This window comes from Aotus nancymaae, unplaced genomic scaffold, assembly GCF_030222135.1.
Source record: "Aotus nancymaae isolate 86718 unplaced genomic scaffold, 86718_ANA_hifiasm-v0.15.2.pri h1tg000029l, whole genome shotgun sequence".
NCBI classification, from domain to species: domain Eukaryota; kingdom Metazoa; phylum Chordata; class Mammalia; order Primates; family Aotidae; genus Aotus; species Aotus nancymaae.
In genome coordinates, this window is record NW_026988442.1 from 14,794,357 (window position 1) to 14,819,746 (window position 25,390).

At 47.7% G+C, this 25,390-nt stretch overlaps 1 protein-coding gene across 4 annotated transcripts in view; it reads right to left on the reverse strand.

The window, feature by feature from the left end:
* The window catches only part of TRPC4AP (transient receptor potential cation channel subfamily C member 4 associated protein), an 81,941-nt gene that overhangs the window by 901 nt on the left and 55,650 nt on the right, over positions 1-25,390 (reverse strand). For 3 of the 4 annotated variants that reach the window (XM_012455130.2, XM_064382338.1, XM_064382339.1), the window contains 10 exons: positions 17,832-17,998; positions 12,663-12,794; positions 9,696-9,754; positions 6,947-7,048; positions 5,452-5,535; positions 4,313-4,403; positions 3,089-3,229; positions 2,345-2,453; positions 1,089-1,201; positions 56-262 (listed from right to left, as the gene is read on the reverse strand). In XM_012455130.2, the coding sequence (XP_012310553.1) occupies positions 56-262; positions 1,089-1,201; positions 2,345-2,453; positions 3,089-3,229; positions 4,313-4,403; positions 5,452-5,535; positions 6,947-7,048; positions 9,696-9,754; positions 12,663-12,794; positions 17,832-17,998 (1,205 nt within the window). The remainder of the gene's footprint in view (positions 1-55; positions 263-1,088; positions 1,202-2,344; positions 2,454-3,088; positions 3,230-4,312; positions 4,404-5,451; positions 5,536-6,946; positions 7,049-9,695; positions 9,755-12,662; positions 12,795-17,831; positions 17,999-25,390) is intronic. The other variant, XM_012455131.2, reaches the window with a different exon arrangement.

Here is a 25,390-nt window from a genome sequence, read left to right on the forward strand (position 1 = left end):
CCTTTGAGAGGCCCCGGGTCCCACCCATCACTGCCTGGAGGGGTGAGGCACTCACGTTCTCTAGGCAGGTGCTGTCCTTGTCCTTGTGCAGGTAGTGCTGTTGCCAGAAGCGCAGCAGGTTGTGGAAGTTGTTGAGCAGGAAGCCAGGGTACTTCTTGCTGTGCTCCATCCGCTGCAGCAGCCGCAGGTACAGGGGCAGCCGCTCTTTCCGTCGGGCCAACATCAGGATCACCAGGCTGGTGTTGAGGCAGCTGACGTTCTCCTGCAAGGCCACAGGCCCGCCAGGTCAGGGGCTGGTGGTAGCCCCAGTGGCCCTTGGTGAACCTGGGCAGCCACCAGGCAAGCAGGAGAGTGGCCCCAGGCCTCGGGCCACCGACAGAGCTCTTCCCTACACAGATGTGCGATAGGATTGGGGGAAGGGGGCCCCAGCACCTGGCCTGAGCACCTTCCTGTTCGGCACGCCCACCTCCCACCCTACCTGAGGGCAACATGTCCCACTCCAGACCTCAGCTGAAGCATCACTTCCTCCGAAAGGTCCATCCCCAGGCAGGGCTGGGTGCATGAGTTAGGGATGGTCATCCCCCTTCAGAAGTGCCATTCATCAGCACTAGCCTGTGCGCCTTGGTGGGGAAGAATTCTGCCCCACTCACCATGCACTCCCCACGGAGGGCGGGCCTTACCTCAATATGGAACCAAAGACCACCTCTAAGAGGTGCTAGGATCACCTCCACTTTAGAAGAGGGGTGAGGCTCAGAGAAGGAAAGGCTGCATGACTGTTTGGTGAGGGAGCTGGGCAACCCCAGGTCCTATTCCAAAGCTCAGCATGGCAGGAGGGGTGAGGGACATGGACATGGGGGAGGCAGGGAGAGCGCTGGCCTGGGAGTCAGCCTGGACCTGAAGGGACTTGCTAGCCCTCCTTAGGCCCCGTCCATTCTATGGGGCACTGATTCCTTCCGAGGACAGTCCTCGGAAGATTCGCTGGATCCCCGGAGATGCGTTTCTGGAGTGAGGGTGGGAGACAGAAACCTGCTGGGCTCCAGGACAAATGAACTGGTTTCTAATCAACCTTCCCCACCAGGGCCTCTCACCTGGGTCAGCGTCTGCACATGGATGATGTTGATGAGGCGGAAGAGGAAGGACATCTGCGTGGGCACCTGGGCTATGTAGGCAAGCAGGCGGCACTCGGACAGGACCTCGGCAACTGCAGAGGGAGGTAAGGGTGCGCAGCAGGTCACGCTCAGGCTCAGTGGCTGGGCTGCCCAGGCCTCTAGTCAAGCCCTGCTTGGGTCCTGACTCTAAGGCTGGGAGCTCATCATCAAAACAGCTGCAATGAAAGCTGACTGCGGCAGGAAGAGGAACCTCCAGCTGTCCTGCCACCAGGCAAAGCCCGTGTTCTCACAGTCCCCAGGAGTGCCCCACACCTCATCCTCCAGAACCAAGCTCAGGGCAGCTCTCCCTCAGCCCTCCCTGACCTGGCTCCAGACTCCCTCTATAGCACACACAGGAGAGTTTCCTCCACAGGAAGAAGAATCCATGACACTACATTAAGAAAAACAATGGAAAAGTTCAAATCCTCCTGCAGAGCTCCTGGCGCAACTGGTTTTCCACACCAGCTCTCGGGTAAGTCTGGCCCAGGGCTGAGACCACAAGGCACAGGTTCTGCTCCATCCACTAGCATTGGAGCGACTGCTTCCCACACAATCGGGAGGCGGGGCAACAGCCAAAGGTACCAAACTCTGTGTGGCTGTTCCCCTGAAACAGACCCTCTGGGGCAGAAAAAGGAGGCAAACAGCTAAATTACCAACCAGGATACTTCTTGCTATCAATGACAGTGACGGTGATAAGGAACAAGTGCCTGACTTTTTTTTTGGCGGAGGAGTCACAAACCCTCAAGAGAATCTGCTGGATGCCACAGGCCCTCTCCTAGGAAAAAAAAGTACCCACGTGCACATACACACGGAAGTGTGTGGGCAAGTCCGGGTGAGTTCAGATGCCCACTGCACCACAGGGCACTGAGGACCAAGGAACCAACTCATCATGCCAGGCAATACCAGCCCAGAACAGGAAGGTCTTTTTTTGGTTTGTTTTCTGCATTTTGCTAGCAACAATGGTTTTTCACCTTGTTAAAGTGTTGTACCTGCTCATTAAAGGAAGCACGAACAACAGTGAAACATCAAAGCAGCAAGGCAAATCGCCCTGGGAGCTGCCACCTTGAGGTCAGGCCGGCCACATGGGCATCTGGTGCAGGCCCTCAGTCATTCTTGTCCCCCTGCTGGAGACAGGGTGTCTGATGCCAGTGCTCTCACCCTGTGTGACTTGCCTTAACAGCCTGGCTTTCATGTACCTTTCATATCCACCTGGTTTTCAAATCGGTCCAGGGACAGAGTGACACAGCGCACCAGCATGTTGGAGTCCACCAGGGAACTGTTGATCTGCTTCAGGAATACCTGGAACTGCAGCAGAAACCAAGCTCATGGTGGGCGGTGGGCTGCTGCCAGCGACAGCGACGGCCACAGCCCGGGGGAACAGTCACTGCAAGGGGCAGGAGCGACCTCCACCAGCCCTACTGCTTCAGATAGGAAGACAGAGGCTCAGACGAGCTTCAGTACCTGTCTCATTACCCCGGTATTAAAGGCACCCCCCAGAGTTCAGCACAGATCCGACATTCTGGCCAGTGGTTTCACACTGAAGGGTGCTAGACTCCACTAGTTTTTACTTCTGATCTTACTCCAGTCAGCCTGAGCTGGGTTTCTGTCACACACACCCAGTGAGCCTAACACACCAGGGCCAGTCCCTCCCTCCAGCGGCTCCCACCATGGCACCCACCATGCTGCATCACAGCAGGGGCACAACCCACCCATTCCTACCTTCAATCTCTACCCACAGGCGGCCCCGGTTTTCATCCCTGCATTCCCAGGGTCTAGCACAGTGCCAGGCAGAGCAGGTTCTGATGAATGTCTGCCAAAGACTGCCCATTCTCCCCTGTAGTCTCTAATTTAAAACCTGTGCCTGAAGACTGGCAGACCAGGACTCCAAGAAAACTTCTGGACAACCCAGCACACTCCACAGAGCCCTGGGTTAACTTTACCTTTGCATCGGTGTTGATGTATTTATTGAATCTCTTGAATGCATCAACGTTGAACTTCATCAGCTCCCCCAGGAGGTCAAAGTAACTCTGGAGTACATCCCTTGACTTGCACTCGCTGTCCACAATGCAGTAAAGGATGTGCTGGGTGAGGAGGGAGAGGGTGAAGCTGGGTGAGGAGGGAGAGGGTGAAGCTGCGAAAATATTGAGTTTTCATCCTGGTTCCCTCACCAGGATGCTGGCTCAAAGCAAATACATGCTCTGAGCTCCATGCCAGGCCCTGGGACGGCTGCCCCCACCCCACCACCGCCACCCCAGGGCCTGGCATGGAGCTCAGGTCATGCATTTGCTTTGAGCCAGCATCCTGGTGAGGGAAGCTGCAACCCTGTCTAGATTATTGTCTGAGGACGCTGGTAGCTCCAAGGACAGGACCAGGCCCGACAGACCTCACCAGGAGGTGGAGCAGACTGGGAATGTGGCACAATCTCTCCCCTGCTCAGGGCATACAGCTGAAGCCTGTGACCTGTTCTGTGGTCACCAAGATGGCGGGATGCTCAGCTCCCAGGTGAGGGGAGCTGCTGTCACCAGGTCTAACATGGGCCACTGCCTAAGCACTGAGGTCATTCAAGTAAATGAAGGACAGAATTTAAAAGCAGAGGACACATTCTGACCCCATGGTTTGTGTTTATGAAGTTGTTTAAATAAAGTTTATACCAAAATATTGAGTTTTCATCAAGAGAATAAATCCAATTTAACTCCTTTATAAAGTTTTCTACATTTTCTTGATGTTACATTGGTTTGGATCAATTCTTTTCCACATGGATTTTATAATTCATGGGTCGGTTTCTTGTCCATATAAAAAAATTGTTTTTTTAAAGACTAATGATAACTTTGGCCATTTTACTCTAAGTTTTACTTTTTCTGAAGACCATTATTCAATAAAGGAAAATTTACTATCAAGATATCCTCAGAATCAAAATGCCTTGCTGGGTAACTAAACTCTCACCCTCCTGCATGGCCTGGCCACCTCCCAAATCCGTCACCCCTTAAACACCCATGGGAAACCCACAGTTGGAAACCCAGGGCAAACACTAGGGCAACCTGCACCGGCATTTACAAGTCGAAAGATTTGGTCTGCTCCTGATGAACTGTTTGGGGGTCAGGACAGGACAGCAGTGCATGGGCTAGGAAGATGGAACCCAAGACCCTGGTTCCTCCAGACCATACCTCCAGGAGGCCTCGCTTCAGCAGGAACATCTGGTCTGCATAGGAAGTGGTCCCTCGGAGGAAACTCTCCACAGCCCGAGCTTGCCAAAACCTGCAACCCAAATATTGGCTCAGGTGGCTAAGGCTGCCCTCTTCTGGCTCATGTTCAATTCCCCAAGGGGTTGGGACATGTTTGTTGCCTTTTCATGTACTCAACAGACATTTACTGAACATCTACCAAGCATCAGGCTTCATCCTGGGCTTGGGGACACAGCAGTGTCCCCATCACATGGGGTGTGAGCAGCACCCCATCCTCACAGAGGTGCCAGCTCAGTGGAAAAGTCTATCTGGGTCTGTCTGGAAGGGGCTGTGTCACAGAGAAGGTGCCATCTGGGATAGAAGGGCTGGCTCCTGCAAGTCCCACACAAAAACAGACTCTAGGCTTTGCCCTTTCAGAAGAATGGGAGGATGTGCAACTGAGGGGCCAGGAATGTGTGAGGGAAGCTGACAGACACGTGCAGACAGGCCACTGGGCTCACAGATGATGGGCTGGCCTAGAGGAGTGATGGCTAATGCTGACTGAGGGGCCTAGAGGGCACAGCGGGGATCCATTACAGGGAGTTTGGACAGGGCACTGAAGTGACAAAGGTCCATGTGGGCATGAAGCCTCTGGACAGCTCACACCCAGCCCTGATGGAACTCCACCTGTCCATGGACCTCAAGCCTAATCTGAGATGTGTCTAAGGACCTCAGAGAAGGCCTCCCTGTACTCACCCAGCCCCTACCCCTAGCAGCGGAAGAGGCTTGCCTTTGCTCCTCCAGCTCCCAGGCCAACCCTGGCTCCATTCCTTTCTACGCTGCATTGAAATAGCACAGCTCTAGGGAATTTGTGGCAGAGCCCATATCCTAGTTCTGTCCCACCCATGCAGCACCAGCACAGAACAGGTGCTTGGTGAATGCTCGCTCACTGTGGGCTGGAGCAGAAGCTCCCATATACCTGCGAGTCAACACAGGGCAAGATGGCAGTCAAACTACCTCTCTCCAGCAGAAACTGTGCCTCAGGAATGGACTCTGGTGACTAAAGGAGGTATTCCTAACCTCCTGAGAAACACCTGGCTTGGGGCCCCGCAGAATTGGCAGGTACTTGTCCCCAGACCCACCTGAAAGATGACTCTGCTGGCTCCTTCTTCATGACCTGCAGCAGACGAGTTAATAATCCCCTCTTCCCATCACACACCAAACTCCTGAAATAGAAGAGACAGACACTGGTGACAGATCCGAGAGGCTGCCAGGAGCCTTGGGGGTAGGTCACTCTGCTGGCTTAGGTGGGGAAAAACTATGGGGACATTTCCCTGCACCAGCTGGGTCCGGAGCCCAGGAGACCCCTGCAGCCACAGAATTACAACCACAAATGCACTCCTACCACATCTCAGGCCAGCTTTCCCTCCCAGGCCAGAAACACATCCACAGTCAGACATGGCCCAGAACTGCTAGAGGGCTGTTTATACCAAAAGTGTGTTGAAACAGTCCACGACAGTCTGCCAAATGGGGCAAAGACTGTGCCAACAGGGTGGGGCCCAGCGTACTCCCTGCCCGAGGTTCACTTTCAGCTGGCCTTTGGCAAGTGCCCACAACTCCAGGCCTCAGCTTCCCAGTCTATGAAGCAAAGGCAAGAGATGAAGAAATAACTCAGGCCACATCATGGGGGAAGGAAGAAGGCCAAGCAGGCAGGAGTCTGGGCCCTTCAAATAGAGCAGCTCTACTGTGATCTACTACAGACATCACGGCAGGACGGGATGATTTTATTTGAATGAAGCATTCTGCTGCCTTAGAAAAAAAGGTTAGGAGGTAAGGAGTGGTGGCTCACACCTGTAACCTCCAGACTTTGGGAGGCTCACTTGAGGCCAGAAGTTTGAGACCAGCCTGGGCAACACAGTGAGACCCCATCTCCAAAAAAAAAAAAAAGTTAAAACACTAGCTGGGCATGTTGGCCCACACTTGTAGTCCCAGCTACTTGGAAGGCTGAGGCAGGAGGATCACTTGAGCTCAGAAGTTTGTGGCTGCAGTGTGCTATGACTACACCATTGCTCTGCAGCCTGAGGGACAGAGCAAGAACCTGTGTCTAAAAAACAAAATAACAACAACAAAATCAAAAAAGGTTGGGAAATTATAGCTGTTGTTGGATAAAATCCACTGTCCTATGACGCCTGTGCAACTGGCCCCCGTTGCCTGGCTTTAGAAGGTGAGGTGAATCTAACCCAGGTAACACTGCCTAACAGTCGGCAGCCAGTAACAGGCTTCTGTCCGTCCTGCTTGGCTGCAGATGTCACCAGACAAGAAAGGAGCACATCAGCAAAGGTGCTGAATGCACAAGACAAGGGAGGACAGTGCGGAGCACACATGACTTCTGGCAGGTGACCTCTCTGAGGCTCTGCTCCCTCACTGTAAAATGCGGGTACTGATGGGGCATCCCTTCTAGGGCTGCTGTGAGGCTCCAATGAGAAAATGCAGGTGACAGGAATACAGTGCCTGGTACACAAGAGCTACATGTGAGAGAGGACACGCATGCATGCCTGCCTGTGCTCACCTGTGAGCCCCCAGGGAATGTGGGCAGCCAGGACAGGCTGAGGGAAAAGCTGCACCGCCTGCACTCACCTGTCGGTGTTGAGGACAGCTTCCACCTCAGGGATGTTGGCCTTGAGAGAGATGGCACTGAGTTCGTTCAGCTCCTGGTTATTGAGTAACAGGTACTTGTTCCTGAAACAAAATGGTTAGAAGTGGTAAAGGGTAGGAATTGAGGCTGCTGGGTCAGCACTGGGATACTGCAGGGTCTCCTGCCCACTTCCTGCAGAGAGAATCTGAGAAGCCACCAGGCACTTTCCTCCAGCACCTCTCACTCCAGCCAGCACTCGCAGGAGAAGTCTGGGCTCTTAGGCTGTGGAATCTCTCCTTGCCCCTAACCCCCAACTTCTGCCTGCCACATTCACTGACAAGGCCCCTTCCTTCAGTAGCTCTGGGCCTTTCTCTTTGCCTACATTTCTGCTTGTTTTCTCAAAGGCACCAGCACCTCAACATGTACAATCATACTCAAGACTGGCCCTGCTGCAGCGTCCCATCAGCCACCAGTCACACATCACAGAGGCCTGGTCAACTGTTTGACACCCCTGACACTGACACCCAGCTTGCCATTCAACCTGTCACTGCTGGGTCCTGTGCTCCCAGGACACTAGCTCCCTAAAAGGTATCCCACTGGAACTGAGTTATCACACAGGGTCCAAAGTGATCCTCAGAATCTGGGCTCTGATCCTGTCTCTCCTGGTGAAAACACTTCCACGGCTTCTCACTGCGTTTAAAACACAGACATTTTCTGGCTTAGGAGGGGGTTATATCCCGATAAACCCATCATATTTGAAAACATCGTAAGCTGAAAACACATTTAGTCCAGGCATGGTGGCTCACGCCTATAATCCCAGCACCTTGGAAAGCCAAGGTGGGCGGATCACAAGGTCAGGAGTTCGAGACCAGCCTGGCCAACATGGTGAAACCCCGCCTCTACTAAAAACATAAAAAATTAGCTGGGCATAGTGGTGCACGCCTGTACTCCCCGTTACTCGGGAGGGTGAGGTAGGAGAATCACTTGAACCTGGAAGGCGGAGGTTGCAGTGAGCCAAGACTGCACCACTGCACTCCAGCCTGGGAAACAGAACAAGACTCTGTCTTGGAAAAAAACAACAAGAAGAAAACCCATTTAATACATCTAACCTACTGAACCTCATAGCTTAGCCCAGCCTACCTGGAATGTGCTCAGAACAATGACAGCCTACACTTGGGCATGATCACTGGCAACATGGCAGGCACAGCGCAGAGTACTGGCTGTCTACCTTGGTGACCGCGTAAACTGTGTATCATTAGCCCAGGAAAAGATCAAAATTCTACTTCTGTACCATTGTAAAGTTGAAAAATCCTAAGCGATGGACTGTCTGTATATAAAATCCAGGCCTGTGAATGTGACCCACAAGGCCCTGTGTAGCCCAGCCTAGAGCAAAGCCCACATCACTCCCATCTGCTGGCCACACTGGTCCTCCCTGACTCAGGGACTTCTGGCTAGAACATTCACCCTCTCACATGTTTGTTCACTCAATTCACTACAAGCCGACCCTTAGGTCTTGGCGCTGACAAGCCACTTCTGTAGGAGAGAGTGCCTGAGTGTCCTCTCTGGCCAGTTCTGGACCCTGTCAAATGTCCTTTCACAGACCTCGCTCCTCTCTTCCTGGATACCACCTCGATTCACCACTCATGCTCAGCGGCAGAATCCTCTGATAAATGATTGTCTCCGTTTCAGACCCTGCCCTTCATGAGAGCAGGGATCATGGCTGTTGGCATTCACCCTGACATTCCACAGAGTACTCAGATTGAAAAGTCTGATGAAAGTCAGAGACTTACTTCCTCAGGCAAAACAGTGCAGTTCCATAACAAACGTGGTGCCATTTTTCAGAAGGTCAACATACTTCCTGGAGCCCTTCTTTGGCTTTTAGCCAGAAAAGTCCTCAAAGAGGACGGTTACATACGATGGAGGTGCCCTGGGCCACAGCTGCCTCTGGGCATGTTCTGTTAGCTCCAATGCAAGTTTTTAAACAAAATTTCAACCAACATTTAAAAATCAGGACCTTTCACATAAATCTTCATTTCTGGCTTTCCTTGGCAGAAAAAATCAGAAGTTATGCAACAGTGGGCCCAGTTTCCTATGCACATGCAGCTGGCTGGAGCTGAGCTCATAAAATTCTGGCTCACAAGATGATGTCCCCACCACATCGTCTCCCTAATGCCAAGGTCAAGGATCAGCTTCTAGTCAGCCCCTTCCTGCATGCCAGTCACTCACTTCCTGCACTGTTTTCCTTACAGCAGAGAGTAATTTTCCTTGTACATTCTTCATTGAAGGTTAAAAAATAAATGAGGGCAGAATATATTTAAAGAAAAATGAAAGGGAGCACACATCCTTGTGGAGGGAAGAATCCCCCATCTGCTCAATAAATAATCAGCTGCCTCTGCCTGTCTGAGGTTCCTGCTGGCCCTTGGGAATAGCTACGCTGTCCACTCTTGCTTCAGAGGGGCAGTTGGTTGAAAGATCCATTGATTCCAAAGGTAATAAGGGGCCAACGACTTCCATATTCACGTCTTGGGGTAGCTGCGAGGGTTAAAAGAAAGCTCAGGGGCAGTGCCTGCCCTAAGGAAGGTTGGACAGATGGCAACTCCTACTTCAGTGTCACACCAGCTAACATGGAGGGGACGGTGGACTTCCACCAGCTCCAGGGACTCCTCTCGTGCTGAGGCCAGGGACCAGACAAAAAGATGGGGGCCTTCAGAAGATAGCCCAGTGACTCTCCTTGCACACACTTGTACTTACTCATGGTGGTCGCTGAAGCTCTGAAGAAGCCTCAAAAACTGTATCTTCAAGGTGATGTCCTGAAACACATACACAGCCTCAATGTTAAAACCATAGTCACAAGGCTCCAAAATAAAACAAGCAGACACTCTGGTGAGAGCCTGCTTCTCTAACCCTCCGGTCCACAGGCACCATGAGGACTTTGCTTTAGTTAGAAAACCATCTGTTCACTTCCACATCTGATCAACAGCAGATTCAGCTAATGTGGCCCACTTCCTGCTAAAAACATGCCAGCACACTCAATAAAAAATAAGGCTGAGCATAGTGGCTTACACCTATAATCCCAGCACTTTGGGAGGCCGAGGTGGGCAGACTGCTTGAGGTCAGGAGCTTGAGATCAGCCTGGGCAACACGGCAAACCCTGTCTCTACTCAAAATACAAAAATCAGTCAGGCATGGTTACCGTGCCTGTAATTCCAGCTACTTGGGAGGTTGAGGTGGGATAATCAGTTGAACCTGGGAAGCAGAGGTTGCAGTAAGCAGAGATCACACCACTGACTGCACGTCAGCCTGGGTGATGGAGACTCTGTTCAAAAAACAAAAAACAAACAACCCCCGCTCCCCAACAAAAACAGGTGTGGGGAGGAGGTGGGGAAGTCCATAGGAATCAAAAATGAAGAAAGGACTGAGGAGTTTGGAGTAGTGAGCCAAGGAACTGATACTCAGCAGCTGCGGGCAGTGGCGAGGTGGAGACAAGACTAAGTCTTGGGTTCTAATGCCCAGCAGGGACCAGACAAGGTCTCAAGTCCCTGTAAGGCCTGGGGAACAAGTATACTTGGTGAGAGAAGGGTTAGAAAGGCCTGACCCACCAGCCCAGGGAGCTGGCAAAGAAGCCTGGCTCTGCCAGGGTGCTGCTGGCAGGTGAAGGGGGCCTCCCAAGAGCTGCAAAAACCCTGGGCTCACATTACTGGGGCAGTAGGGCCAAGACAATCAATATGAAAACTGGCTGTGGGACAGCTGTACCCCAACATACCTGGCAGACAAAAACAAAAGTGCCCTGTAGAAATGCCTCCCGAGCTGAGGCTACACAGGTGCCCGTGGGGAAAACTGGCCCCACTGAAGGTGGCCTCTCCACAGACATTACAGAACACAAGGCAGCACTCCACCCTGAGGTCTGAAGACCCAAACAACAGCATTAGTACCCCATGAGCAATCAAAAGAGACCTGAAGAAAAGTATTTTAAAAATGATTAAAGACAGAATATGCAACAGAAGAAAGACAATAACATCATGGCCAAGCAGTTTCTGAATTGAGCCAGACAGAACATCTAGAAATGCAAAATATATTTGCTTGAAATTAAAAATTCAAATGATAAAGTAGAAGACAGGTCACTGAGGAAGTCCCCAGAGTGCAGTGAAGAGAGGGGGGTCCCCAAGGCAGTGGACTCTGATGGCTGTGTGGCACTTTTAGGTCCAGAGCACTTTCCTTCTCGTGCTGGTAGGCAGGCTGCTGTGCTGGTAGGCAGGGGCCAGTAGGGCAAAGAGTATTATCCTCCTTTCCCAAGAAAACAGAGACTCAGAGATTCAGTGATTCATTCAAGCTCTTCCAACAAGCCTTCAAATGCACAGTTCAGAGCTCTCTCAAGGGGACTGTGACAGACACAAGGTAAAGGAGAGTTCTTGGGGTCAAAAAACCAAAGCATCCAAAATCCCTTTTTTGTGTGTGAGACAGAGTCTTTGCTCTGTCACTCAGGCTAGAGTGCAGTGGCTTGACCACAGCTCACTGCAAACTCCAACTCTCAGGTTCAAGCGATTCTCCCACCTCAGCCTCCCAAGTAGCTGGGATTAGAGGCATGCGCCACCACACCCAGATAATTTTTGTATTTTTAGTAGAAATGGGGTTTCACCATGTTGGTCAAGCTGGTCTCTAACTCCTGACCTCAAGTGATCTGCTCACCTCAGCCTCTCAAAGTGCTGGGATTACAGGTGTGAGCCACTACACCTGGCCCCAAAGCCCTTTTTTGATGGGGACCATTGGTGGAGCATGGTCCTATAGATGGCTGAAAATTACAAGAGGATAAAACAGCAAATAAAGAAAAGCATGCTGGTAGCTCATGTAGTGGGCAGTCCCCTGCCTGCAGTGAAATGAGATCCCCATAGCAGAGATGTACAGGGGGAAGTTAGAGGGCCCCAGGCAGGAACTTTTTTTTTTTTTGGAGGCACAGTCTCACTCTGCTGTCCAGGCTGGAGTGCAGTAGTGTGATCCTAGCTCACTGCAACCTCCAACTCCTCGGCTAATTTTTATATTTTCTTTTTTTTTTTTTTTGAGACAGAGTTTCGCTCTTGTTACCCAGGCTGGAGTGCAATGGCGCGATCTTGGCTCACTGCAACCTCCGCCTCCTGGGTTCAGGCAATTCTCCTGCCTCAGCCTCCCGAGTAGCTGGGATTACAGGCACGTGCCACCACGCCCAGCTAATTTTTTGTATTTTTAGTAGAGACGGGGTTTCACCATGTTGACCAGGATGGTCTCGATCTCTTGACCTCGTGATCCACCCGCCTCGGCCTCCCAAAGTGCTGGGATTACAGGCGTGAGCCACCGCGCCCAGTAATTTTTATATTTTCAGTGAGAGACACAAATGTCTCTTACACTAGTGAGACGGGGTTTCCCCATGCTGGCCAGGCTGGCCTCGAACTCTTGACCTCAAGTGATCTGCCCGCTTTGGCCTCCCAAAGTGCTGAGATTACAGGCGTGAGTTACTGCGCCCGGCCTAGGAATATCTTAAAAGGGATTTCTGCACAGGTTAGGGTGGGGAGCGGGGCTCACTCAGATCCTACTCCAAGGTACCTTCCAATTAGGGGACTATAAAATATGACTTTTAGTTTCTGCTCTACTCCCAAAGGAAAAAAGGTCAAAGGGTAGGCAGAAGGTCTTGAAACAACTACTCCAAGCAAGTGAGGCCCCATGTGTTTCCAGGGGCCTCCTGCTTACCGGGCTACAGTCACAGTTCTGGTTGTGACCATGAAGGACAAGGGAAGATGCTGAATGCTTCCTCCAAATCAGCTTGTCAAACAAATTATTGAGTCCGGGGATCAGCTTGAACTCTGCAATCATTCTGTGAACCTGGATGGAACAGGAAGGGAAAAGTATGAAGACAAAAGTGCACGAAAGACCAGCAAAACCTCGTGCTCAGCACATGATAACAATAATCAGGACGAAGGCAACCATCAGTAGGGGTGCCATGGTTTGAAGAAAACATCCATCTATCCCCTACACCCACCACACACACACACTTTTAACTTTGCTCATTAATGTTCACAATAATCCTACAAGTCATAATATATGGCAGGTCCTATCATAGGAGCTTGAGTTTGGGATTCAGACAGTCCTGCATGAGATTCAAGAGTCCTAGGTTTGACTCTTAGCTTTACCATGTGCAAACTTTGTAACCTTAAACAAATTCCTTAAGATTTGTCTCCTCATATTAACATGAAAATGTCCCTGATGTTTTGCACTAGGATATATTTCAGCTGAAAGATACAATTATTTAAAAGTAAAACTCTTAAAATCTAGAAAAATCTCTGCAAAAAATTTAAAAAAATGATTTAAGAGTTGGAAAAGCCTTTCTGAAGGATTATACTAAACCTAGACGCTCAAAAAGAAGCTTGTTGATATCAACCACCCAAACCTTTTAAAATTCTGCACAGCAAAACTCAAAATAAAGTCACAAGCCAAATATGACAAACACAGAACATACGCTGGCAATTCATGCCACAGGCAAAGAAATTCCTCTATAAGGAGTCCTACAAACTTCTCTGATTTTTTCACCTTTTCAGACTGGCAAAGATAACAAAACTTTCTAAGACTTTGTTGGTGACTCGGGCATCAGGCACATTCACATGCTGTTGGTGGGAGGGCACACTGGTACCACCTGCACAGAGAAGATGGTTTGGCAGTATCTCTAAAATTGTAAATCCATAATCCCTTTAACCAGCAATTCCACTTTAGGAATTTATTCTCAGACAGATCCATATAAATATTAAATGACATATATTTACAATGCTACTCACTACATTATTTGTAATACCCCAAAACAGACATAACCTACACTTCCATCAATGGAGATAAATGAAATAAATCATGGTATGCCACTCAATGGGATACAAGGCACCAGTAAAAAAAATCAAAGTGTTTTTTCACGTTGTGAACTAAACAACTGCCAAGAGATAGTATTGGGAAAGCAAGCGTGTTTATGCTACATTACTGATCATGCAAAAAAAAGAGGAATATAATTTGCCTCTGTAAGCATAAAATGTCTCTAGAATGATACACTAATAACTGGTAAAACTATCTGCTTCATGGAACCACTAGAATGTCAAGGATCAGAGGGGAGACAGGCTTCACTGATACTAATTTATATCTTTTAAAACAGAACTACAGGAGTGATTTCCCTATTAAAATGTGTTTATATAACAGAAAGCTATTACTAGCCCTTCTTGGGGCTGTTATAGGGTTCAAGTCAGAAAGCAGACACAAAGCTCAGCACACAGTACCAGTGCTCCATAACTGCCATTTTACAAGGGGGAGGAGAAGTTCAGCAAGACCAGCCTGGGCAAGGTCAGTGACTGCCAACAGCACCTAACTCAGGTGTTCTGATCCTAAGTATTCCCCTTTCTAGCCCACTACAGGTATGCATTTATCTTGGGAGACCAGAACCTGACAAAGACAACCCTGGCAGCCTCCATTCCCATGGATCTCTTCTTTCAACATATTAGGGTGGTGTAGAAGTAATTGCAGTTTCTGCCATTGAAAGTAATGGAGGTGACCATTCTCTTCCTAATGGAAATCACAGCTTCTGGCCAGTGTTGGACACTTAAGCAGCCCAGAATCTGTTAGCCTGAGGCTGATGTAAAATGACACCTGCTCTGCCACTCAGGCCTTTACTAAAACCCAGCCTGGGTCTACCTTGCCCTGCTTAACTAGGGGTGGGGAAGTATGATTGGCATCTATGGTGTTCACCAAGCCCTGAGCCTTCCTGTCTCACTCCAAAGAGCCCTAAGCCAGGCCTAGGTCACACAGCTATAAAACGTTGCTGCAATGGTCCAAAAATTTCATCCAGTGCAATTTTCTCACTGCACAGACTAGAAACCCAGCTTAAAGAGATTAGGGGTGAGTCACAAGCTGGGAAGAGAAGGGCCTTCTGAGGCAGACTTGGACTTGACCCTGGGTCTTCTAAAGTCCAGGCTAGTGCTTGGGTTTGAGGTTTCTATTACATTATTTCCCTTTTCTCTTGATAATACCAGCTTCTTGGCTGGGCATGGTGGCTCACACCTATAATCCCAGCACACTGGGTGGCCAAGGTGGGCAGATTATCTAAGCTCAGGAGTTTGAAACTAGCCTGGGCAACACGGTGAAACCCTGTCTCTACTAAAAATACAAAAAATTAGCTAGGCATGGTGGAGTGTGCCTGTAATCCTACCTACTTGGAGGGCTGAGGCAAGAGGATCGCTTGAGCCCAGGAGGCGGAGGTTGCAGTGAGCTGAGATCGCGCCACTGCACCACTCCTGTTTAGGTGGCAAAGCAAGACTGTCTCAGAAAAAAAGGAAAAATAATATCAGCTTCTTCACCTGTAAAATTTCTAAGACAAATTTTACTTGTAGAATGCATTATTCCTACTCTCAGGTCCAGTCCCATAGCCTGCTCTATAGTGGGATGCTGGGCAGGTGGGGCAAGATGAAGCACCACTCTTCCTGAGGCAGCAGCGGGTAAGAGCTCAGGCTTTGCAGTCAGCCAGCCTGGGGTTCACAAGATAGCTCTGTGACCCTGAGCAACATTCTTTGAGCCCGAGTCCCTTGACAGAAAAGACATAGGGGACAATGGAGCTGTTGAAAAGGCTCAATGAAGTAATGTGGAAGCTACTCAGGGCACTAAAAGAAACAACTGCTACATGGCTGATTTTCATTAGCACCAGAGAGATGAAAACTTGACAGCATTTGGGGAGACTTTCCAGTCTTGAGATTTCAATTTGGCCAAGAATGGTCAGAGAACTTGGCCCAACTGCCCATTAACAAGAAGGCCACTTTAAGGAGGAAGCCTTCTGTGAGGCCTGGCCAAGGAAACCCTTTCCCTTGCCACCCAGTGTAGGCAGGATCTGGGAACCTGGGTCCTCACGGTACCCAGCACACAGCAGAAACTGCAAATGAGAACATGCTGGTGAAACAGTGGTTTTCAGGGGGCAGAATTTCAAGGTCACTAATGGTCCCTTCCCAAGGAAGCAGCACTGTAATCATATAGTTTAACTCCAGACCGCAACAACTCACAGCAACTTGGCAACAAGAAGGCTCGGGGAACAGGGAACTGCTGTGAGAGGGCAGAAAGAGGAGGCAGGGCAGCAGAGTTTAAATCCCGGCTCTATCCCAGCCTGTCCCCCGAGATCACAGCCTATTTTGCCCTGGCTTTCTCAAGAATCAAGTGTGGGGACACGGACTCACCGACTCACCACCTGTTGTGTAACTTACTAAATGCCTGAACATTCAAATGTAAGTAACTGTGAAAGTACCTCGAAAAAGTAATAGCACTCAACACATAGAAGCTGTCCCTACAATTATTTCAAATATAAGTAACTGTGAAAGTGCCCCAAAAATGTAACAGCACTCAACGCATAGAAGCTGTCCCTACAATGAATATTTTTTATAAAACACATGCTCCGTATTGAAGGAAGGGACACCAATGCTGTGGCTATCAGTGTGGGATCTCATTCAGTGTCCTGTTTTAAATCTAACCACATGTTGAGGACTCCCAAAGTGACACCTCTAGGCTTGCCATCTCCTCAACACCAGCTGTAGGTAATCAATCTAACTGCCAATTCTAAGAGACACCCTGAATCTACTTTGTGCAAAACGGAACTCCCCATCTTCCTCCCTAAGCCTGCTCCTCCACCCCTTACCTGAAAGCCTTAACCATCTCAACACATGGCAAATCCATTCTCTCACTTGCTTGGGCAAAAAACCTCGGGAGTCGCCCTTAACTCCTTTCCTCACTCGTATGTTCACATCCAAACCATCAGCAAATCCTATCTTTTAAAACGTATCCAGAATGCAAGCATCTTCCACCAGTCCCACCAACAAAGTGCTGGTCCTAGCTGCTATCATCTCTTGGCCCTATTATGAGAGCCCCTAATGGTTGTCCTATTCCCTTCCTTGCTGTTTCCAGTCTTTCCCAGAGCAGTCAGAGGGATGATTTCTTACTTCAGTCAGAGAAAAAACCAAAGTCTTTAAAATGGCCTCTGGCAGCTTGATGTGACCTGGCCCCTGCAAGCCCTCAGCCCTCCTCTCCCCTGGCTGCTTGCTCCAGCCCTCCTCTCCCCTAGCTGCCTCACCGTTCCACCAACTACGCACACTTCTCCCCAGGGCACTGCCCCTTCCCATCTGGTAGGCTCCTTCCTCCTCTTCTGGACATTTTCATCCTCACTTGTAAAATGCAGGTAACTGCACCTCTGTCACCCAGACTTGTGATAGCCCAGTGTCTGACTCAGAAAGGTGCGGAAGGACTGCTGAGCCCCCAGCCTCTCCTTCCTGAGATGCCTGGTTTCCCCACTAGGAGAAGGGTGTAGTCTGCAGAAAAAGGCTACTTTTCAACAGTCTTGGGCAGGAGGGCCACACTCTTCTAGGCCTTTCTCCCACAGTAGGTTATGGGCCCTTCCTCCCCCATCTTGGAACTACTTCAAGGCTCAGGGAAGCCCTGCACATCTGGAGCCCCTGTATTTGCCCAGTTTTCATAAGCAGACAGAGCTCTGGGCTCTGTCCCACCGCCTTGAGCCCACAGGAGGTTGGCAAGGCCTCCAGCACATCCACAGGGCCAGTCTTGCCAGTCTTCAACCCTTTAGTCTTCACATCACAGAGGCAAGCTGCCTGCTCCTGCCCTGAGCACCAACCAGTACTGCCTCTAGACATGCTCCACACAGTAAGGCACAGTGGAAAGACTCCAGTTCTGCAATCAGCCTGGTTTCCTTATGAGTAGAACAGAAGGAGGAATACCCCTATGCTTTGCCAGGCTAGAGTGAAAGCCATTCCACACAAGGCCCAGTGGAGCACTGGGCATACCATGAGCACCCAGGCAGCACCTGCTTCCCGTGTCCTGAGACCTTGGAGAGGGGCCCACCTGGTTTCGCTGACGCCCCATCAGCAGCACGCAGAGGACATAGAGCACTTCCAGTTTGTACATGATCTCATGCATAATCTTCATTGACTGGGGCAGCTGGGTCCTGGCTGACGTGTGAGGCAGGCCATTCTCCTCAGAAGCCCCTGGAGGAGGGAACACAATGGAGGCTGACATAGCCACCGGAGAGAGGATTGAGTCATGGCTTGTGAGGAAACACGTTTCTGCCCCTCAAACCTGCTCTGAACAGAACTGAGGTAACACAGCCATTCAGCTAGGCCTTGAGCCTAAAACAGAGACTCTGAAAGCTACAAAACTCCCTCCAACCCCCCAGGAACCAGGCAAGCACAGACTCGGAAAAACGGACTCCGCAGTAGTTGTGTCTCATCAACTTTAACATAAAGTAAAAATATTCGGACACAGTAACACAGTAACATGACCCATCCCTCTCTGCTTAACCCCTCCTCCTGCCACCAGCCAGACCCCCCCAGAAAGTACCCAGGCAGATGTCTGACAGCAAATTCTGTGGAACTCTCTTCAAGTCGCAAATGGCTCTGCTTACTTGGTTCTTCTGCTGAGATTCCATGAGGGGACACTGCTGAAGCCTGAGAGGGATCCTTTTTGAAGAATTTCCCCCTCTGCCACCATCCATTTTTTAAAAGAACCATCTAAATTTTTCTAAGGTTCAACTTTCCAAAGCAGACTGGGTATCACAACTGATGCTACTGATGCAGATCAACAGATTATCTACAGGCAGATTTCCATTTTAATCAATGTCATTACTGCTAACATCAACAGCAACTAAGTAATATTTATGGGACACTTGATATGTGTCAGACTTGCTGGCTTTGTAACTGTGGGAAAGTCACCTCCTCACTAGGTCTTAGACTGCTCTGTATTACTGCGGCAGACAGCTAGGGTTATAAGCTGTGAGGATTCAATGGGAACAAAAGAGAAGCCCGGCATCTGATTCTTAGGAAGCCCCCAGTCACCCCTAGATCCTTATTTACTTATTTATTTATTTAGAGACAGAGTCTCACTCTGTCACCCAGGCTGGAGTGCAGTGGTGTGACCTCAGCTCTCTGCAACCTCTGCCTCCTGGGTTCAAGCGATTCTCCTGCCTCATCCTCCCAATTTGCTGGGATTACAGGCACATGCCACCACGCCTGGCTAATTTTTCTATTTTTAGTAGAGACGGAGTTTCACCATATTGGCCAAGCTGGTCTCAAACTCCTGACCTCAAGTGATCGGCCTGCCTCGGCCTCCCAAAGTGCTGGGATTACAAGTATGAGCTACTGCGCCTGGCCTAGATCCCTATTATATTAAGAGGACACTGGTCAGAGTCAGGAGAGGCTAGGTGATCTTAGCAAAGTGACTTCCCTTGTTTCCTCATCTTTAAGGTGAAAGGATGAATCAGTAACTGCCAAGGTCCTCTCAAGTTCCTACAGAAACTGTTTCCCTAGCAGCCTCTGCAAAGGCCTCTATGTGGTATAGAGGAGTGGTTATCAGATATATTCAGGTAAGGCTCATACAGAAGACACAGTGATACTCTGCAAAGCATCAAGACAGAAAAACCTAACCTATTCCGGCCAGGTGTGGTGGCTCATGCCTATGATCCCAGCACCTGGGGAGGCCAAAGTGGGTGGACTGCTTGAGCCCAGGAGTTTGAGACCAGCTGGACAACACAGTGAGACCTCATCTCTACAAAAAACTTTTAAAAAGTAGCTGGGCATGGTGGCATGCACCTGTGGTCCCAGCTACTCAAGAGGCAGAGGTGGGAGGAGGACTGCCTGAGCCTGGAAGGTGAAGGTTGCAGTGAACCAAGAGAGATCATGACACTGCACTCCAGCCTGAGCAACAGAGCCAGACTCTGTCTCAAAAAAAAAAAAAGAAAAAAGAGAGCGACAAGCTGCTGAATGAGACGTGACTGAGATACAGCATGGCACAGTAGTTCAGAGCACAGATACTGAAGCCAGACTACTGGGTTTGAATACCATTCACTAGGTGGCTGGTCTTCAGTAAATCAGTTGACCTCTCTGTGCTTCAGTATCCATCCTCTTTTGCTAAACAGCAATAATGACAACCATACCTACCCCTTAATGCTGTAAGGAGTAGAGGAATATATTGAAGATGCCTGGAGCAACACCCCACACAAGTAAGCAACATATAAACCAAATAGAAGTTAAGTTCTCAGAAAACAGTTTTTCCGCTAATGCTTGCTACTTTATTTTCTTCTTTTTGATCTCTAAGCTTTTAATGAGAACTAAAGTGGCAGGAGGCAAAGACTCAGGAAAAATTTACTGGAGAAATTTTTAATTTAAGAGATTCTATCTACTCATATTCTCCTGTACCTTGGGCAGAAAACCGCAGTTACTCAATTTCCATGTTAGGACTCCTTGGCCCAGCTCCCAGAACAGTTAAGTGTCAACTAATCTGTGAAGTGAACCTGAAGGACTATCACGCAGAATCCTGCCTGTGTTGTGCACTGCTGTGTGACCTTGCGTGCTTGGCACCCTCGGCACCAGGCCTGTGGTGCTCTAGGGAGTCCTGCAGGGAAGGATGTTTATGGAAGCAGTGGGCACAGTGTGCGGCACACAAGTCCTACTCAGAAATGAATGTTTGGGAAGAAAGAGACGGGGCAGCTTGACGCCTCTCCAAGTCACGACCAACTTTTGGTGCCTGGCTTGCACAGATCTGACAGATTGTCTGGGATAAATATTTTCAAGAAACAGTCTCCAAAGCAATGGTCAGAGCTTAGCAACAAGGTCAGTCCCAAGGATGAGGATGGGAAAACCAGCTTGTGCTTCCTTCTAAGTCTCTTCCGCTCTACCGTACTGACTACAGCAGTCACCACTCTGTCTGCACTGCACTCCATTTTCTGTGGCCATGCACACTCACTTTTTTTTTTTAAATAGCTTTGAGCTACAACGTACATACCATGCAATTCATCCATTTAATTAACCATGATACTGTGATTTTTTTTTAGGATAGTTACAGAGTTGCACAGCCATTATCACAGTCAATTTTACAATATCTACATTACCCCCAAAAAGGAGCCTCGGACTTGTTACCAGTCACTTCGTATTTCCCACCAAACCCCTTTGCTCTAGGCAACCATGAAACTATTTTCCGTCTCTATGCAACTGCCTATTCAGGCCACTTCATATTAATGAACTCATACAATATGTGGTCTTTTGTGACTGCTTCTTTCACCTAGCACAATGTTTCCAAGGTTTATCCATGTTGTAGCACGTATCAGTATTCCATTTTTTTTATTGCTGAATAATATCCTCTAGTATGAATATATCACATTCTGGCTTGGTATAGTGGCTCATGCTTATAATTCTAGCATTTTGGGAGGCCAAGGTGGGAGGATCATTTGAGCCCAGGAGTTTGGGCCCAGCTTGGGTAACACAGCAAGATCTTGTCTCTACAAAAAAAAAAATTAGATGGGCGTGGTGGCATGCACCTGTGTTTTCAGCAACTCGGGAGGCTGAGGTGGGAGGACAGCTGAGCCTGGGAGGTGGAGGCTGCAATGAGCTTTGATCACATCACTGCACTCTAGCCTGGGCGACAGAGCAAGAAGCTGTCTCAAAAAAAAAAAAAGTATACCATATCCTGTTTATTCATTAATCAGCCTATATTCATTTGGGTTGTTTCCACAGTTTGGCTATTATGAATATGCTGTGATCAACATTCCTGAACAAGTTTTTGTATAACATATATTTTCATTTCTCTTGGCTATTTTCCTGGGAGTAGGATTCTGGGCCCTATGACGTAACAGCATGTTTGAGGAACTGCTAGACTGTTTCCTAAAGTGGCTTCGCTATTTTACATGCCCACTAATAGCGAATGTGGGTTCTGATTTCTCCATATTCTCGCCAACCCTTATTATCCACCTTTTTTGATGATAACCATTCTAGTGAGTCTGAAGTAGTATATCACTGTGCGTTTTATTTTTGTTTTTCCTCTATCACCTAGACTGAAGTGCAGCGGCAGGATCATAGCTCACTGCAGCCTTCAACTCTAGGCCCAAACAATCCTCCCACTTCACCCTCCCAAGTTGAAGTTGCCAGGACTATGGGCATGTGCCACCATGCCTGACTAACCAAAAAAATTTTTTTTGTAGAGATGAGGTCTTGCTCTGTTGTTCAAGCTGGTTTTGAACAATCCTCCTGCCTCCGCCTCACAAAGTGTTGGGATTACAGGTGAGAGCCACTGCCTGGCCTCACTGTGGTTTTGATTTGCATTTCTCTGATGTTGAACATTTTTCACCTGCTTACTAATTATTTGTATATTTTCTGTGAAGAAATGTCTACTCAGATCCTTTGTCTATATTTTGAAATGGGCTGTCTTTTTATTATTGAGTTATGGGAGTTCTTTATAAGTTCTAGATACAAATCCCTTCTTAGATATATGGTTTGCAAAAATGTCCCACTCTGCCTTCCCCACAAAAAACATTCTTCCATTCTGTGGGTTCTCTTTTCAGTTTCTTGATGGTGTTTTCTGAAACACAAAATCTTAATTTTGATGAAGTCCAATTTATTATTTATCTGGTTGCTTGTGCTTCAGATGTCATGTGTATGACATCTAAATTGTCAAATCCAAGGCCATGAAGCTTTATTTTTATATTTTCTTCTAAGGGTTTTATAGGTTTAGCTCTTACATTTAGGTCTTTGACCCTTTTTAATTTTGTATATGATGTGAGGCAGGTGATCTAACGTCATTCTTTTGCATGTGGACATCAAATGGTCCCAGTACTATTTGTTGAAAAGACTACTGTTTCTGCCACTGAATGGTCTTGGTATCTGTCGAAGATCAGTTGATCATAATAAGCATGAGGGTTTATTTCTGAACTCTCAAAAATATTCCACTGATCACTATGTCTGACCTCAGGCCAGCAGCAGAGTGTCTTGACTGCAGCTTTGTAGTCAGTTTTTGAATCAGAAAGTGAGTTATCTTAGGTGTTTTGTTTTTTTGAGACAGAGTCTCACTGTCACCCAGGCTGAAGTGCAGTGGCACTATCACAGGTTACTGCAGCCTCAAACTCCTGGGTTTAAGCTACCCTCCCACCTCAGCCTCGTGAGTAGCTGGGTCTACAGGTGGGTGCCACCATGCTTGACTTTTTTTCTTTTTGGACATGGAGTCTCATCCTGTCACCCAGGCTGGAGTGCAATGGCGTGATCTCAGCTCACTGCAAACTCTGCCTCCTGGGTTCAAACAATTCTCCTGCCTCAGCCTACCAAGTAGCAGGTGGTGCATGCCACCACGCCCAGTTAATTTTTTGTATCTTTAGTAGAGACAGGGTTTCACCATGCTGGTCAGGCTTGGTTTTGAACTTCTGACCTCATGATCTGCCCTCCTCAGCCTCCCAAAGTGCTGGGATTACAGGCGTGAGCCACCATGCCCGGCCCAAATTTTTAAATTTTTTTGTAGAGACAGGGGTTTCACTATGTTACCTAGGCTAGTCTCAAACTCCTGAGGCCAAGCGATCCTCCTGCCTCAGCCTCCCAAGTGCTGGGATTACAGGCAGGAGCCACTGCACCCAGCCCATTTTTCAAAACTGTTTTTGTTAATCTGAGTCTCCTGTATTTCCATATGAATTTTCGGATCAGCTAGTCCATTTCTGTAAAGTAGTCAGAGATTTCTGACAGAAAACGTGTTGAATCTGTAAGGCCGATCTGTAGATTGGAATGGGAATACCGTTACCTTAACAATATTAATCTTCTGGTTCAAAGACATGGGATGTCTTTACATTTATTTAGGGTTTAATTTCTTTCAATGATGTTTTGGAATTTTCAGAGTATAAGTTTTACACTTGTTAAGTTCATATGTATTTTATTTTTTGATGCTATTGTAAATAAAACTGTTTTCTTCATTTTTGGTTTGTTGACTGCTATGTATAGAAATACTACTCATTTTTTAGTATTAGCCTTGTATTCTGAACCTTTGTTGAATCTGTTTATTAGTTTATTGGTTTTTATAGGTTCCTTAGGTTTTTCTACATATAAGATAATCCCATCTGTGAATAGTTTCACTACTTTTCTAATTTGCATGCCTTTAATTCCTTTTTTTCGCCTAACTGCCCTAGCCAGAACCTCCAATATAATGCTGAAGAGAAGTGGCAAGGGCACTGCCACTTCCAGATACGATCAGGAGCTGGCTTTGTTCCTGATTTTAGTGGGAGAAGCTTTCAATTTTTTGCCATTACGTGTCATGTTAGCCATGGGTTTTTTTGTAAATGCCCTTTAACAGGCTGAGGAAGTTCTCTTCTGAGTTTTTGTTTCTATTATGAAGGGGTGTTGGATTTTGTCAAATGCTTTTCTGCGTCTATTCAAACGATGATGTGGTTTTTGTCCTTTATTCTATTAACATGGTATATTACATAAGCTGATTTTCAAATGTTGAACCAAACTTGCATAAATTCATTTGGTCATGGTATACAATCCTTGTATGTTGCTGTAGTTGGTGTGCTAGTATTTTGTTGAGGACTTTTGCACCTATAATCGTAAGAGATACCAGTCTTGTGATGTCTTTGTCTGGTTTTGGTATCACGATAATACTACCTCAAAGAATAAGTTAGGAACTGTTCCTTCCTCCTTTATTTTATATTTGGGTCTGGAAAGTATTGGTGTTAATTCTTCTTGAAACATTTGGTAGAATTAACCAGTGAAGCTGTGTGGGCCAGGACTTTTCTTTATGGGCAGTTTTTCATTATTTATTCAATCTTGTTGTTACACTTCTTTCAGATTTTCTATTTCTTCCTGAGTTAGCTGCAGTAGTCTGTGTCTTTCTTTTAACTTGCCCGCTGCATCCAGGTTAATTTATAGGCATATGTTCTTTAAAGTATTCCCTTAGAGTCCTTTTACTTTCCTAAGGTTGGTTGTAATGTACCTTCTTTCATTTCCAATTTAGTAATTTGAGCCTTTCTTTTTTGGTCAGTGTGGCTAAAAGTTTGTCAACTTTGTTGATCTTTTTAAAAATTACCTTTAAAAAAATTGCCTTTGGTTTTGTAGATTTTCTCTACTGTTTTTCTATCCTCTATCTCACCAGTTTTCACTCTAATCCTATTACTTCCTTTTCATCTTGTTTGAGATGTTTGTTCTTTTTACAATGACTTAAGGTAGAAGTTTAGGCAATTTAGATTTCTGGAAAAATGTAGGGATTTATAGCTCTAAAGTTCCCTCTAAGCATGCTTTAGCTGCATCCCATAAGTTTGATATATAGTGTCATTTTCATTTGTCTCAAAATATTTTTCTTTTTTCTGAGACAGAATCTTGCTTTGTCACACAGGCTGGAGTGTGATCTCGGCTCACAGCAGTAGATATGCAGTTCATATCTACTGCTAAGTCTTACTAGTAAATTTTTCATTTTGATTATTATACTACTCTTATTTTTGTTATTTTTTTTTTTGAGATAAAGTCACCCAGGCGCAACTGCAGTGGCACAATCTTAGCACACTGTGACCCCCCATCTCCCAGGTTCAAGTGATTCTCATGCCTCGCACCCAAACAGCTGGGATTACAGGTATGCACCACCATGCCCAGCTAATTTTTGAATTT